General features: G+C 32.1%; 1 protein-coding gene across 1 annotated transcript in view; it reads right to left on the bottom strand.

Annotated features, from left to right (window-relative positions):
- LOC139492832 (protein lin-12-like) overlaps nucleotides 1-18,119 on the bottom strand; it is a 34,329-nt gene that overhangs the window by 15,136 nt on the left and 1,074 nt on the right. Inside the window, exons 3-9 of the mRNA XM_071280985.1 lie at nucleotides 17,126-17,197; nucleotides 14,561-14,747; nucleotides 14,183-14,268; nucleotides 12,754-12,831; nucleotides 11,650-11,743; nucleotides 9,767-9,877; nucleotides 5,579-5,680 (exon numbers count right to left, since the gene is read on the bottom strand). Coding sequence (XP_071137086.1) covers nucleotides 5,579-5,680; nucleotides 9,767-9,877; nucleotides 11,650-11,743; nucleotides 12,754-12,831; nucleotides 14,183-14,268; nucleotides 14,561-14,747; nucleotides 17,126-17,188 — 721 coding nt within the window. The 5' untranslated portion in view covers nucleotides 17,189-17,197. The remainder of the gene's footprint in view (nucleotides 1-5,578; nucleotides 5,681-9,766; nucleotides 9,878-11,649; nucleotides 11,744-12,753; nucleotides 12,832-14,182; nucleotides 14,269-14,560; nucleotides 14,748-17,125; nucleotides 17,198-18,119) is intronic.

Below are 18,119 nucleotides of genomic sequence, written 5' to 3' on the forward strand. Positions count from 1 at the left end.
GTTTGACTGTACCTCTGGTATCTTTTGTCTTACTTTTCTGACTGAAGAATTCAATGTTTACTGACTATTGTCGATTTAACCAGTCGCATTGAATTTGAAATGGTTACTGAAACACGGCTAAGGTCAGAAATGCTTAGTATTTGGAAATATCAAATTAGTTATTTCAACCGTCAATTTATAACTATAGCCATATAATGTTTTTATAATACACCAAACATGATATATACTTACGGTCTATAACTGTAAACATGGTAAAAGAAACAAAATAATTTTCAAATTTATAAAAAAAGAAAAAAATTATCAATAAATCATTCATCAATTGTAACATTTGTAACATTTACAAATGAATGTTTTTACACTTAACATTTGCTCTCCTGTAACACAAGTTTGAATGGTTATTTTTACCGCAAAGAAAAAAAAAACAATGTCTGGGCCAAAAAGAAAAAGACAAACAAAAGTTTGCAACACATAATATAGAAATCAACATCTGATCAACACAAATCGCATCACAATCCAGTGCTCTGGAAAGGGAAGAAGATCCTACTCCACATATGATATTCGTCATGTTGCTCATGATAAGTCTACTTTGTTATATAATGTCAAATTCGTGAAGAAGACGAGATTTTTTGTTTTGATATTTGGAACATATCTGTATTAATCATTGAAACACATATTTCATAATAATCAACCAATTCGTTGTGGGATCAGAAATATTTTTTTCAGGATATTGGTTCAAATTCATCATTGGGAACTCTTAATTAAATAGCTTCCTTGAAAACAGGAAACCTCTATCAACAAATTCAGAATAGGATAAGCTCTAGAATATATTTTTTTAACTTGGAATATTAAACTCCATAGTCAAGCGCTGCTGGAGTGTTGCTACATCTTTCTGCTCTACCGACCATCCTTGTTAATTTATAAGATGGATGCTTTTATCATAGTTACTTTAAAAGTAGTTAGACAAAATCATCTGTTTAGCGGTAGGTGAAGTTGACAGATATTACAATGTTCTTTTTATTCTTCCATGTAAGTTTCTGTATCATAAGTCAGCGTCTTTGAAACAACACATGAAGTGAAGATGAAGGTAATACGTTGTTAGTCCAATTGAGTCTATTGAAAATTGAGATTTTAATAATTGATATTTGTGCAAAGAGTAGAGATGATAAACGTGCTGATACTGTTGTATGTTCTCTGGCTAACAGGTTTTTGCATTTTAAGTTTCCAAAACTCATTGAATTATGAATACGTTTGTTAAGGGAAGAAAAGTCAAATGTTTAATAACGTAGCAAGAATTAATATGTCTTTGGAATTATAAGTATCCAAATCTGATTCACGTCACCACTTTAGTATGTGACAGGAGAAACAATAATCGATATGTTCTTCTCTCATCTACAGATTAGAGTGCTACCTTTACGGATTGGTATACGTCTGTGAAACGAAAAGACTAAACAAATGTTTGTGCTGCCATAGATCAGACATAAACCTCAATGCAAACGACATTCTTTATTAGTATTTCAATCAGCCTGATCATTCTATCGTTTATATAACATTACACCACAGGACTAACAATCCTCATTTTACAACGCCTCTCCGTAGACAGAAAGCGGACTACTGGATTATATTATTTAGAACTGCGACACCATATTTGCAATGACAAAACCGATGGTACCGGTATTCTATTTAGTCCTTCGTGACGCTCGGTGGTTGTGATGAATATTTGCAACCCTATTCCTCGACGTAGACGCAGACATAAACATCGTCATTATAATCACCTACTCTGCATGCTGTCTCTATTAATGACTTGCTGCAATTTATACAAAAGCCGTTAGGCATTCATCACATTCGCATGAAACTTTATTCATTTCCTTTTCAAAACTTCATCTTTGTTCCATTTATGTTTGAAAACCACTATAACAAAACCAAATTCAAACCGATACAAACTTCCAGCTATCATTTTGGATATTGCAAGTCACAGACTTTTCAAACCAAGATGAAAAAGAGAAAATATTTTGTTTATCTATTCTCTGCCAACTAAGGTCTCGATGGCATCAACTTATGCAATATCCTTCATCGTAAATTAGTTCAGTCGAAAAATTTATCAAAGGTACCAGGATTATAATTTAGTACGCCAGACGCGCGTATCGTCTACATAAGACTCATCAGTGAAGCTCAAATGAAAATATTTATTTATAAAGCCAAACGAGTAAAAAGTTGAAGAGCATTGATGATCCAAAATTCCAAAAAGTTGTGCCAAATACGGCTAAGGTAATCTATGCCTGGGATAAAAAAAAATCCTTATTGTTTCGAAAAAGTTCAAAGTTTTGTAAACAGGAAATTTAGAAAAATGACCACATTATTGATATTCATGTCAACACCAGAGTGTTGACTACTGAGCTGGTGATACCCTCGGGGACGAAACGTCCACCAGCAGTGGCATCGACCCAGTGGTGTAAAAGTTGTCAAAGGTACCAGGATTATAATTTAGTACGCCAGACGAAAATACCTCCTTATTTCAAAGATCAGATTGTACCAATTATTTCGTATACATATACCAAACCAATAACAACTTACATTTCAATTACAAACACATTTTGCAAAATCTCAAAATTGACAACTTCAAGTCTAAACCTCCTGATTGCACTTGTGCTAGTTCCCAATTCACATATAATCCGGCTGTCCACGTTATTACCGGTGACCTCAACATAGTTAATAACATTTCCCTGCGAAATGTGTTATCCAAAGGTTCGACATATCGTGAGCCTAAATCAATCATTAAGAAAAACAACATCAAAATACTGATGGATTCAGTCGATGATTTTGCCAGGCAATGGCGATGGTTGAGCGTGAGAAGGAAGACGTAGATACTCTTTCCGAACAGGTTAAGGCTGTGAGGTCGTTGCTACAAATTAGAATAAAGAAACTGAATGGATCTATCAATACTTATGCTACGTCAATATTCAAAGACCTAAAAGTTACAAAGCACTTGTCCTACCTCAATGACTACAGACAATCTTAGACTCTTTCATCTTGCAATAGTATTAAAACATTTGACTTTTCTACACTTTACACAAGCATTACCTATTTCAAACTTAAAGACACATTGAAAAGGTTGTTATTGCTTTGTTTCCTTTAAAAATAATGGCCGCGTAGAAACAAATATCTTGTGTTAGGAAGGGATAAATCCTACATTGTGAAGGATCACTCTGAATCAAACAAAAAAAAATCTCTGAAACTGACATTATCAAGATGCTTGATTTCTTGATTGACAACATATTTGTCACGTTTGGAGGACGTGTTTTTCAGCAGACTGTTGGCATTACAATTGAAACCAATTGTGTCCCTAATCTTGCCGACTTGTTTCTTTATTATTATCGAACTAGAAATAAAAGATACAGCAGATACAACAGATACAGTTAAGTTGGCCTCATATATTGGCTTACATCTAGAAATTGACAATGAGGATCGGTTGAAAAATAAAATTTTACGACAAAAGTGATGATTTCAGCTTTCCGATTGTAAATTTCCTTTTCTAAGTAGCAATATTCCAGCAGCGCCTGCATGCGAAGTAAATATCTCTCAATTGATACGACGTTCCCGTGCTTGTATTTCCTATCATGATTTCCTTGATAGAGGGTTGCTGCTCACAAGAAAGCTATTAAACCAAGAGTTCCTCATGGTGAAATTTAACTCATCTAGAATCTTTCGCCCCTCAGCTTAAGATAACTTATATAGGACAATGCTGATACAACAGATACAGTTAAGTTGGCCTCATATATTGGCTTACATCTAGAAATTGACAATGAGGATCGGTTGAAAAATAAAATTTTACGACAAAAGTGATGATTTCAGCTTTCCGATTGTAGCTTTCCGATAGAGGGTTGCTGCTCACAAGAAAGCTATTAAACCAAGAGTTCCTCATGGTGAAAGGAGTAGGTCCGGTAAGGGCCGGTTTTGGCCTCAAATTTGAAGTTCATCTGACGAAAGATTTTGGACACTTTTTAAACACTTAAGTGTCTATTTCAATCGATTCAATTAGTTTATGTGAAAGATTTTAATTGATTTAGTCATTAAAAACGCTCCGTTTCAAGCTTAAATATGAAAAATCTATCAAATATGCCCAAAACTGTCACTTTTCAGATGGTTTTTGTCAAAAATGAAAGTTGCCGCATCCGTGTTCATCCTCGACCTTCATATATGTTATGTATTATCATCAAACACAACTTACATTTCAATATCAAGAATGAACACGAATGCGGCCAAATTCATTTAAGACGGAAACCGTCTAAAATTTTACTAAAATTCTGAAATTGTGAAGATTTCAGTAATTTAGCATGACTTTATGATGCAAGTACCCGATATATGTGCATTATAATGCCAAAAAACGCCCATATTTATGTAGCAGAGGCATTATACTTTACAAAAAATAATTAAAAGGTTACATTTTAACAATTTTGTAAAACTGCTATATTTTGGGGCCAAAAAGGGGTCTTACTGAACCTACTCCTTTAACTCATCTAGAATCTTTCGCCCCTCAGCTTAAGATAACTTATATAGGACAATGCTGATACAACAGATACAGTTAAGTTGGCCTCATATATTGGCTTACATCTAGAAATTGACAATGAGGATCGGTTGAAAAATAATATTTTACGACAAAAGTGATGATTTCAGCTTTCCGATTGTAAATTTCCTTTTCTAAGTAGCAATATTCCAGCAGCGCCTGCATGCGAAGTAAATATCTCTCAATTGATACGACGTTCCCGTGCTTGTATTTCCTATCATGATTTCCTTGATAGAGGGTTGCTGCTCACAAGAAAGCTATTAAACCAAGAGTTCCTCATGGTGAAATTTAACTCATCTAGAATCTTTCGCCCCTCAGCGGTAGACATTATTTTAAGTTTGTAATGATCAATTAGTTATAACAGACACACATATTAGTATGTCAGACTAATGTTATTAGACATGTTATCATGAAAATTTAACAAATTGACACAATTAAACTCGAGCAAATTAACATCTATTACAGCATACATAGCATATCTGGTTAATTGAGCTTTTATCAAGATATTCTATAAAGGAGCATTACCTTTGATGAGTTATATCACCAATTATCATAAATATAATCAGGTTCTTAGAATTTTTGACATTCTGACGTTTGCTTTGTTTCAACTATTATTATGAAGTAATCAGTTCGGGTTAAGAAAATATAGTCTACGTAATCATGTGCATAAGCACATAATAAAATATCGTCTTTTACCTCTCTAATCTGCGGTATGTCAAGAAAAAGGTAACAGTATCTTTTTTATTTAATTACGTGACAAGAATAAAAATTAACACTGCATATTTATAAAAATTGTCATATTTGCAAATAAATAAATCAATGTGTAATAAAAACATAAAATAGATAAACAATTTAGTAAATGTTGTGAAAGAAAGTTATCGAACAAGTGTTCTAAGATTACAGGAACACGTTCAAACATTGTATATAATGCTATACTAAAAAGTACTAGCAAGGAAATTATTCAAAATAAGTTCACATTCTGTCGGCGTATGATGCTTGGTTGAGTTAAGCACTTACCTCTTTCACATATAGATCCAGTATAGCCAGCATCGCACGTGCATTTATACCCCCGAAGACTGCTTGTACAAGTGCCATGTGTGCAGGGGTTTGGAGCACAGTCTGTATATGTTCATATAGATATATAAAATTAACATATTGTTCGAAATATTTGCAGGGTTAATTCAAAACGCATTTGATAATCATGTGAAAATTAAAGAAGACATAAAATAGAAATTTCCCAAATTCAAAGAAATTATTTCTTGAAATTTTCTGAAACAAGTCATTGTAAACAAAGATTAAAGACAGTACATACATGTACTTATACATACAAAGCTCGATATCTATAATACTAAAATTACGAGGTCCAATTTGTCAGCCGTCATCGGGTAAAAACGACAAATCAAAGAATTCAACTCTATATATAACTAATATAGGACAATGGTGTAGATTAAAAATTACACCACTCCAGACCCTTTTGTTTTCAGCATGATTAATATTGCCAATAATTAACAAGTTCCGGTCGAATCCGATACCGATACAAATAGTATATTCAGCTATTACCTTATCTGTACGTTCCGCATTTGACAGGCGCACCACCAAACGGATATTTAGGATTTTGCTATATACACGGGTCATAATAAAAGGACTGACACTACTAAATTCAATCATTGTCAAATTGTTCCCTATTGTAGTTGTATTCAGCAGTCAGCAAGACTTTCTAAGATAACTTATATAGGACAATGCTGTTGATTAAAAAATACTTCATTCCTGGATAGCCAGGACCTTTTGTTTTCCAAATAATTAATATTTCCAATAACTGATAAGTTCCAGGTCGACGGGTTCAAACAGAAAGATTTGAAAGCAGATAAAACTGTGTATCTTATAATCGACATGACTTATCAGATGACAATACCAATTACTAAAATAAGGCTTAGGCATAGTTATATACTTTAATTCAGTCACGGACCCGCGATATCACGGGTGTGTACTTGTAATAATAATGATTACGACAATTCAAATTTATCAGTGGTCGAACAATCTTTGATGATATCGTAACAAAATTTAAAAAAAAAGTGATTTTAATTTTATTACTTTGAACCTTCAGTTTGCTACCTGTATTTGAAGCAGCAACATTATGTTGAGAAAAAAAACACTAGGAAATGCAAGCTCTGAAATACCGTTGCAACATAAAGATATATATATACTTCATATGCAAGCGATGCTGAAATGTGTCTACAAAGAAATGGAAAATTTACGAACTGGGTAGCTCAATTCATCTCTTTTGTCATTAAGTTTTGCTACACAGAGTTTTTATCTTTTAGAGTATTAGTCAAATGCCTTTTATATCATGATCTTCATTTTATTCACTTAAAAAGTATATTTGAAGTCTTTTTATAAAAACATACGTGTTTTGTAGTTTCATGTTTTTTAAGCACATTCAGCATTAATTTTTGAATAATTTGTTCTCTTTTCTCGACGACTTGTTCATATGACTTAATCAAAAATTGTAAGAAGCGAGTATTTTCCCAACTCAATGTATTCAATGTTTGTTGAATATTTTGATTTTATCAATCGCGTTGAACTTGAAAAAGTGGATATCACATATATAGTATGGTCTACTTCTTTCCTGAATATCATTTAGTAAAACAACAAAAATTAATTTTCCTTTATTTTTTTCCACCATACAGGAGTAAAACGGTCTTGCGTTTTATAAAATTACTTATTAATAGAGGATATTTGTGTCAAAAAACGGTTGGAACTATGGAAGTTATACATTTAAAGTATCTTTACAGTTTGTTATTAACCTCATCTTAACTTAAGCATTGAACAATTCTCTGGCAAATCGAACAATTCTCTGGCAAATCTTTGCACTGTCATCTTTTTTTTATTAAAATTTTTAAATCACATACAAATCGACGAAATGACTGTTACACAGACAAGAACACAATTGAAAGGTGTTTCTCAAGTGTTTTAAACGAGAACAATTGTTCATCACTACAAATCAGTAAAAGTCTGAAATGGTCTATATCTGTTACTCGACCAGTCTGAATGGGTCTGAAAATTACTTGATGTTACTCGACTGCAGTCTTTACCATTATCGACCAAGTCTTAACCATGCTTGATCTAGTCTGCACCGTGCTCGACATATTCTGAACCATGCTCGACCTTGTCTGAACAATACTCCACCAAGTCTTAATTTGTTATATATATCTATTGTATTTCATCAGTTTATGAACTGTTATAACAATAGCTGGTTCCCTGGCTAAAAATTTGAAGGATAGGTGCCAACACAGGTATGGTGTCAGTTGAGTTCAAGTGATAATGCAGTAAACATTTTTTTCCATTATTATATATATAATATAGATTCTATCACTGCATCGATTGTTATGAGATATTCATCTATTTGATACAGTATAATTTTAAAATTTTAAACGTGAGGCTCACCAAGCGTTTTAAACATCTAAAATGTAACTTTCGATAGTGGATAAATATCGTATTACACGAAATTTGGTGGTGAAATATGTTTCTCTAATGATTTTTATTTGATATGCTGACAATTATTCTGTCTTTTTGAACGATCTACAAAAAGATGTTTCTTTTATGTGACAAAATCTGGCATGGTCGCCTTTTTTCATGACGTCACAACTGTAATTGCACAGGAAATTTGACGCCAGAGTCACGCTTTGACCAATGAAGATATGAATTCAAACAAACCACACTTTGCTCAAATAAAAATAATCAGCAGGTAATGAAAGCGACAAATCATGTAAATATAAGAGAAATCAGTATATAAAGCAACGTAGAGAAATTTCAAAATGACGCCTTTTGTTAAGTAAAACCTAGAATTTAATATAATCCGGATAAAAGTTTAATAGTAATCCTTTATAACCTTTAAAAAATATATGCTCTAAAGTTGCGGTACAAATTAATTACAATTAAATTTTAAATAAGTTTTGTCAAAATTAAAAACATGACATACACGAAGCACTTAAAGAAGGTTTGATAAACTCAGTGCATGTGTTTTTACAGATAAAATGAAAGACCTCTTTTTCTTAAACTCGTGTATTACTTATCTAGTGAGTTCAAAAGGCCTTGCAATTCAAGTTTTAAAAGATGCTACAATTTTGAATGCGTTATTTTATTTGTTTTACTCTCTGATCAGGTGTGATCTTTTTAATTCGTTTGCCCCACGCAGGATGTATTACTTTATACTTAGCACGAATACGAAGAACAATTGTACTCATTTCTTTAATTTCCTATCCCTTTTTGATATATATTATATATACTATACCCTAAATTATAATAGATATATTTCTGATACAAGGTTAAATAATTTCAGTGACGTTGTTGGCTGTTGTTACCTCATTAAAAAGATAGTCATATAACGAATGGAGGTAATCATGAAACCTATGTAATTTCAATTTAGGAATAAAGGAAAATTAGATTTAAAAAAATCACATACCAGACACGCACCTCACTAAGGTTTTATAACCCTAATTATAGCTGCGGTTTTCAGGTAAAAGAAACTCATTTTAAACAAGACACTAAACTTTAAAACTTATATAATTAAATAATTATATAAGATTATCTATCAATCAGGGAAACGTGTAAGGATGTAAATATCTGTTTTTATTGATTTCTTAATTTTATTGTGAATGTTGTCATTCATGTCATTTAAAAAGAAAAATATTTTAACAGTAAAAAGTTAAAAAGTAAGGATTTTTTGGTAACGTATTGTTCAGATTAGTCGAGTATTGTTCAGATTGGTCGAGTATGGTTAAGACTAACAAAACATAGGTCGGTAACTGGTCAAGTATGATAATTGGTCGAATACAAGTCGGAAATGAATTAAGACTGTATCAGACTGGTCGGGTATTAATTCAGACTACTTTGAATAACAAAGATAAGTTAGGGTCAATTCCAAATCAGAACCGTCAAGTATGATTACGACTGACGCCAAGTAATGTTGCGTACAATTCAGACCAATTCAGACTTGGCGAGTTATAACCAGTGGATAAAGGCAATCTCAAACATTAACTAGTTTATACATTTTAGTATATGTATTCTACCTATATTTGGTTTGCTCTGGATAGACATTACCTTGTTGTATCTAAAATATTCAACGGCTCATCCGCATAAAAAAACTACAGTGTAAGAAAAACAGACGCACAACAGAAATGATCAAAATGGAAAAATATAACTTACGACACAATCCACAAGACCTTGGGCAGACCACTTGAAGTTCCTTCGCTGAACAAACAAATGACTGGAATGTTGTGTTGGTACAGGTCTGTGACTTATCAGCACATGTTGCTTCTAAAAAATTGAAAATTTAAATCATTCAAATTTATAAAACATTTCTACACCGACGTCGGTGGAATTAAAAGACATAACTTTGGGGCTTCCTTATTTTGAGCAATTAATTTTTAATGTTCCAAACTGAGACACATATATATCTGGCAAACATCAATCTAGACCAAGTTCTTGAATTTAAAAGAAAAATTAACTCCGCCCTCTGTATTAGGTATATTGTAACTAGGCAGGTATGTCAAACTGCTATCATAGATTTTGATTAATATATAATGATGCTTCAGAATTAATTGAGAGCAAGATAAATTCGAACATGACTATATCTGGAAAAGGAAAAATGACCTAGGGAACGTCATGACAACAGATAACAAAAGTCTCAAAATTGTGACCTCGGTCAACAGTAGTCCTCAGCACGATTAAACTTATTAATATTTTTTTGAAATGTTGTGTTTTATGTATTGCTTAAACGTACATAAAACGGAAAACGTTTGCAATACACCCATAACTTTATGTCTTATATCTTATCAATTAGGGTAAATGATAGGCAAGATAGTTTTTGTTAAAAAATCCCCTCATGGTTTAATTAATTGGGGTAAGTGATAGGCAAGATAGTGTTTTGTTAAAAATCCCCTGATTTGTTTAATTAATTAGGGTAAGTGATAGGCAATATAGATTTTGTTAAATATCCTCTTATTTGTGTAATTTTAATACTTTTGATTGTTTCTGTGATGTGCAATTAATTGACAAATGGGGACGATTAGTAACATGGCATAGAGTAAAGACACCAGTATATTCTATGTTTCCTAGGTATTTATATCCTTTTTGTCGTTAGATCTTATTGACATATATTTTCTTTCACAGTACATTCAGTATAAGGTAGCAATTAACAGTTAGGAAAAAATATCAAAATTTGCCCTCATGAATTTTACCATTCCCTTTTCATGTCTTGCAATATTTAGCTAACTATTTGTGTCATATATGTGCATATGTATGGAATCAGAATCGTCCATAGATTTTATATCCAGTATATAAAATGGTAAAATATAGTTTCTTTTCGTATCCATGGCAACAATCTGCATTTATTTGCTTTAAAATAGTGAAAAAAGGGGAAAGAGATGTCATATATTTCCCCAAAATTTGACTTAAAGTAGAATTTCAATTGCTTGAAGTAATACCTTTTCTGAAGCTGATTACATATATCTTTCAGTTAATCCAATGAAAATCATATGTCTTCCATCTCATTTTTTTGTAAAATTACGTCAAAAAGTTCGTGTAGAAAAAAGTGTTTGTAAACATTACATTAATTTCTGGAACGATGACTGGTCTAGCTATGAAAATACGTAGAGTCCAACAGAAAATAGCCAATAAAACATGTAAAAATACTCTTGATGTTCTCTTAAACCATCTTTGAAGGCTAAATTAGTACTCAGCTGTCTAAAAATTAATTTTATTACACAATAACTTTCATATTTGAAAATTCCACCGGGTCAAAAATGCGAAACTAAACCCCTAACTTAACTGTGTATTGCTACCTAAAACTGTTTTAAGAGGACGTTGTAAAATCTTTCAGAACATTTTTTTGAGGTTTTATAAGCGCACAATGGGCGTAAAATAGGCATTGTTTGGCTATACCATGAAACAAGAGAATGGTCATAGAATATAATTCGAAATATAAATACTTAAGAAACACTCACCAAAAAAATGGAAGTTGGTAACACCAGTTATGAAATTATGAAAATAGGATCTGTTGATTCAAGGGGTGTTTTACATAATCTTACCTGTATTGTAATTTATACACTTCATATTGCATAAATCTGAACTACAACAGGATGAAGAACAGTCTGTCCCTGGATTGGGTTGTAGATGTTGACACTTAAATTGAAATAAGTATATCATTACATAAAATATAATTCTTTTCAGCTCGATATCTACCAATTATGGACTTTATACGAAGTTAAAACGTTATATATGGACCTGTTAAAATTATATCAATTATGGACTTTTTACGAAGTTAATACGTTATATATGGACCTGTTAAGATTAAATTGACTAGGGACGAAGAAACACCAGACCATATGTTATGTATCATCGTATAGTCATTATACGAAAGTTGTGATTGCATAACATATACAATGACAAATATCAGTATTTAAAACTTTCATTGAATAAGAATCGTATCTTGTTGACTCCGTTTTGGGTTAAGTACGATAATTTGTCATTATGGTTTTCTTGGTTAATTACATGAATATAATATCTTTTAATATCAGTACTAATTTCGGTTCAATACGGTTGTAAAGAATATGTTCTAGTGGTTAAAGTGTATATTCGTCTGTAATATATATTTTTTAATAAATGATGTCTTTGTCATAGCAGATGTACGAATAAGAAGTGTAACTTAAAAACATTAATGTAATATCTGACCTATTTCAAATGCATTTGTTATCCTCCCAATTTAATTACAATTGTGTAGTAAACTTGAAATAGAACAATTTTGACCAAAACAACAGTCAATGCATAATTACTTACTGTAGTCTGATACTTCAAACTATTTTAAAGTATGTATATATTATATCAATTCCCGAGTGTCATTTGGAAATATTTCATACCCGTTTTAGTCGTTGTTGATACTACAGAGAGGGGCAGACGTACACCAGTGTCGTTTATGGTGTATGTAACGTAATGATTAATTGATAATAATCGCATAATCTGTCATGATAATTGAAGTGATAATTTGTAAAGTGAAGGTTATTGCATCTTAACACTTATTCTGAATGATGATTGATCTTTAATAAAAAATTTGAAACAATTGTTATTTATACCGTAGACCCTTTTTTTTTATGAATTTGAATTTAAGATATCATATACGAATAACATATTCATACCACGTCTTTATGTCGACATCCAGTCTTCCATACAATGTTTGAAGTACTATTATGATAAGCTTTCTCGATAAAACATTTCTGAAAATAGAGTTTATAGTTTTGAAAATAGATAGTATAATATAAGATAATGCTTTATGTCCTGATGAAGAGAGAGTAGACTGTAAAAGAAAACAATTGCACATAACGAATCGAATTAAGATTTGAATATTACAAAATTAAAATTAAGGCATACATAACGATTCATAAAAACAAGTGTATTATATATAAGCAATAGTTGTTGAAATTTCATATATCGATTTTAGACATTGAATAGAAAGCACAAACATGACCACGATAAGGATAGAAGAAAACGATACAGAAATACACGTTGACAATAGAAAGCCGTATTCAATTCTGTAAAAATCGCAACGGTTTGTATAATTCGTGTAAAGAAATCGGTCCGATCTCTTCGTGTAACCTTTGTCATTATTTTGGACGAGTCCATATGTAACATATTACATGTTAGATATTGAATATTCAATTGATCAATTTGGTCATTGAGGATTTTTTTTCCGTTTTGAAAATTCCTCGGAGTTCAGTATTTTTGTGATTTTACTTTTTTTTAAAACGTGATTTAACGTCAACGGTAGGAAATAAAATAAGACTTAAGTGTATTTGAAATTTGATTTAAATGTTTGCTTTATGATTTATAACTTCGCGTTTTTTAAACATATACAGACAAAATACAGAATAGAATTGAATATTGCCGTTATAGAAACAACCATCTTGTTCCATAAGCACAAACTTAATCTAAATTGTACATTTTTATTTGTGAATAATGCTAAAAGGACATATGAAAAAGCAAGTCTGCAGAAAGGTTCCAGAAAAAATACCTTTATAAATTTGTCATTAAGATGTTTTTACTTCTTTTGTACTGTAAGAGGCATAATGCTAGCTCTTGACCTTTTTTTAATCTGTTTATTAGTTTGTTTCATTTCATGATCTTTAAGTGGTTTTTTTTCTGTTTGACTTTATTTGATAATCATAAAATATGTTTACAACATTTTATTATTTTGAAATATTAGTTTTAACTTACACAAGTTATGGTGAAGAATGAATTGAATTAAAAAAGACAAGTTTGTTCATCCATTCGCATGCTAAATGCAGTCACAACATGTTATCCCTTTCCGAGGTCGGGAATCTTATTTGTTAATTGTTCATTTTTCACCTTGGATTATTAGTCATTTAAGTTTTGATAACCTATTTTAAATAAATTAATACCTTTCAAGACTCGTTTAGATTTACAGCTAGTCATTTCCTGTGTTGATCTATACATTTATATTTTTTTAGTATCGTTTGCAGATTATTGGTGTACTCAATACATTTCTAAATATAATTAGAGCCTACACATATTGAAGAAGAATATTGCTCGATACCATAATAAACTTACCTCGTTTTGGTCACATAATGCGATAGTATTACATCCATCTTCATTTGTAGAAGAACAATTAAAACATACCATTTCATGCAGAAATCCTGCAATTTATTGCAACTATCAATATGTGTACATTAAAATCAGAGCAACAGTTTAAAAATTATAGCCATTATTTTTTATCAAAAATTTGTCATTAAAACAACAGCAAAAATATGTACTTGCCATCTAAACTTAAAGGATTCTAAGCGATTGTAAAACCTGGTGTCTCACTATATCGCACTACATAACCTAACAATTTACGTTTTCTTTTTCCCTTTAACAACTTTAGTTGCCATACTACTCATTTGAAATGATATAGCAATTTGTGTGGTAAAAAGTTCTAATTCGTTATACCAATAGTTCCACACAATGATCCAGCATTACATATGTCACCAGAACAGCATTTTTCACATACGATTGTATCCCCAGCTGAACGTACATATTTGTGTCTTGCGTTTTGTCCTAGTTTTGATGATGAAATAGACAATGATTCGTCGTCATCATTCCTTTTACCGATAATGGATGTAATCGGAGAGCATCGCTTCAATAGAAAAATGTCAAAATTAAAAGTAAAAATAAATATCTGAATTTGGAAACATAAAAATTGTCAGTTTGGGAAATCAATGACCGAATTGTCATGGCAGATGAATATTTTTGACAATTAAAAGATTATTGTTTTGTATTAAAAGCTTAACTTTATCTTGACTGTCACGTATCCAGTTAAGATAGCGACAGGTAGCGAAGCTGGTAAACGGATATTTTCAACATTAAATACAAGTGTGCGATGGTAAAGGTTCAAATACATTTTTGTTATCTCTATCCTAATGCAACAAAAATAAATTCGTCCATTACAGTCATTACTTCGGTGTAAATTTTAATGATGTTGTCGTCTTTGGCTACTAAACAATGTGTCGTCATAAGAATGCTTCCTGAATCAAATGTAAACACGGAGCGTCTTAAGTCTTCTTGAATAAGATAGAGAAAAGAACATTTTAAGTGAACACTAGTCCAAATCATTATGACGTCTTGAAAAGGCTATTTAAAAAAATATCCGTGACGCCTTCCTACGACGTCATAACGCCGAAGCTATTTTATCCGTGTGTACTTTGAGATACAATTTTTGGGGGAAGCTCTGAGACCAATTTCTGGCACAAATTTCTGCACTAGGTGAACATGTGAGATTTTTTTTTTATTTTACTTTACTACATTGGTTAGAGGTATAGGGGGAGGGTTGAGATCTCACAAACATGTTTAACCCCGCCGCATTTTTGCGCCTGTCCCAAGTCAGGAGCCTCTGGCCTTTGTTAGTCTTGTATTATTTTAATTTTAGTTTCTTGTGTACAATTTGGAAATTAGTATGGCGTTCATTATCACTGGACTAGTATATATTTGTTTAGGGGCCAGCTGAAGGACGCCTCCGGGTGCGGGAATTTCTCGCTACATTGAAGACCTGTTGGTGACCCTCTGCTGTTGTTTTTTATTTGGGCGGGTTGTTGTCTCTTTGACACATTCCCCATTTCCATTCTCAATTTTATTGAAGATATAACACGATGGCTTTCCTTAGCTTCACGCTTGATGCCTTCCAATCAGAACAGAGAATATACAATGATTTCATTAAAATAACACTTTTATATAAAAAAAAATTAAATACCTATATCAGATACGCCAAAACCAAAAACAAAATTAAAGGCCATATGTTCTTGAATACTTGACAAAAAAAAGTCATAGAAAGAAAATCTAAATTCACCGAAGGTCAACTTTGACTGTAGGGGCGTGAACCTTAGTTTTATAAGAATTTATGATTTTATTAACGAGAAAATGCTATATATAAAATATATATATGTTATCAAACTACACCGTTATAAGTCATGTATTCATGCTTCGATAATATTTTCAAAAAATCGATATAAGTTTGTAAGAAAGAGGTATTGACACAAACCAATCATACATAAGTACCTTAATAGATCGAGTGTCCTCCGTAATCTCTGATAGTTAAATAGCAGAACACAATCGATCAAGATCTTTCATAAAAAGGTAAAATTTGAAAAAGGAATGTACTTCGTGTGTTAAACTTTTCATCTAAATCAGGAAAGGTGTGTATTATATTACAAATACGACTTTCAAACTGTGAACTAGATAAGACTAACACTTTAAAATTTTAAGTTGGAATCCTTGATGAAATATTCATTATAAGCAGTGGCACTCTATCAATGGAGTAATGATACGAAAGGCAAACCATAGAATACATTATTCATTGTAAGACCATCATCTTTATAGCTGGAAGTAAAATCAATGAATAATGGACGTTTTGTTTTCATTTTTTTAGAGAAGGTTATGTCTTAAGCAGGGATGGGGGGGGGGGGGGGCAAAATGGGTCCTCATGGAAATATGCATTCACTGTTGTAAAAACTCGCATTTCTCATTTTGAGAGAATATAGTTTGTTGGAAAATATAAACTTTAAATTTAAGGAAATTATACCATAAAATTAAGAATGGAAATGGGGAATGTGCCAAAGAGACAACAACCCGACCATAGACAAAAAACAACAGCAGAAGGTCACCAACAGGTCTTCAATGTAGGGAGAAATTCGCGCACGCGGAGGCGTCCTTCAGCTGGCCCCTAAACAAATACATACTAGTTCAGTGATAATGAACGCCATACTAATTTCCAAATTGTACACAAGAAACTAAAATTAAAATAATACAAGACTAACAAAGGCCAGAGGCTCCTGACTTGGGACATACCTTTTTATTTTTCAGAAGATGAAATTACCTACATCTCGTGAACGCACACTTATTTAATATGTTGGTATAAAGAAATACATATTGTGACAACAATATATATTTCAGTCACATATTACAATGGCAAGGTGTTTATTGCATGAATGTATACGAGTCTTATGTTATATAACATGGTACCTGTGAGCTGCTGCAGCCAACATCAAACCACACGTGATCGTCATTTGTAACATATTTCCGCATAATACATAACTGAAAAATAATGTGATCATTGCTGTTTATCACATAAAAACTCACAGGTAACCTTCATATACTGAAAAACAAACAATATGTTCATTGATACATACGAACATACGCTCTTGCAGTTAAAACTACCGTTACATTCATTGTTTTCAGTTCAAATCTCAGGCAAAATTTAGTATGAACTGATGATTTTATTTTTCAGACGCATGTTGTTGTTAAGATATAATTCGATCAGCACCTCAGACATAATTCATAGAAATTACTTTCCAGCTCAACTTCAGTATAAGTTGTCAAGCTTACAAAAGTGCGATAACAAGCCATTACAATGGCATATTCCGTTCCTTTTCAAATTAGTAAATTGTCGAGATAGATTTTTAAAGTGAAACTACATAGATCACTCCTGACAGTGTGTTAAGCATTACAAACCAGAATACTTATAAAGTATTGAACTTATATCTGTCATGTTGTTTGACCATATATAAGAATTTCTTATAGAAAAATTTACAAGGCATATGTTATTATGTCTGTTGTTATATGTATTATTGTCATTTTGTGTATTTTCTTTTGTTTCATATTCTGACATCGGACTCAAACTTCTCTTAAACTGATTTTTACTGTGTGTATTGGAGTGCGTTAGTTTTTTCCACATTGGCTAGAGGTATAGAAGGAGGGTTCAGATCTCATGTTTCATCCCGTAGCAGTTTTGCGCCTGTCCCAAGTCAGGAGCCTCTGGCCTTTGTTAGTCCTGTATGATTTTTTATTTAGTTTCTTGTGTATAATTCAGATTAAGTATGACGTCCATTATCACTAGCTTGTATGCATATTTGTTTAGGGGCCAGCTGCAGGACGCCTCCAGGTGCGGGAGTTTCTCGCTACATTGAAGACCCATTGGTGGCCTTCGGCTGTGGTCTGCTCTATGGTTGAGTTGTTG

This window comes from Mytilus edulis, chromosome 10 (genome assembly GCF_963676685.1).
Source record: "Mytilus edulis chromosome 10, xbMytEdul2.2, whole genome shotgun sequence".
Taxonomy (NCBI): domain Eukaryota; kingdom Metazoa; phylum Mollusca; class Bivalvia; order Mytilida; family Mytilidae; genus Mytilus; species Mytilus edulis.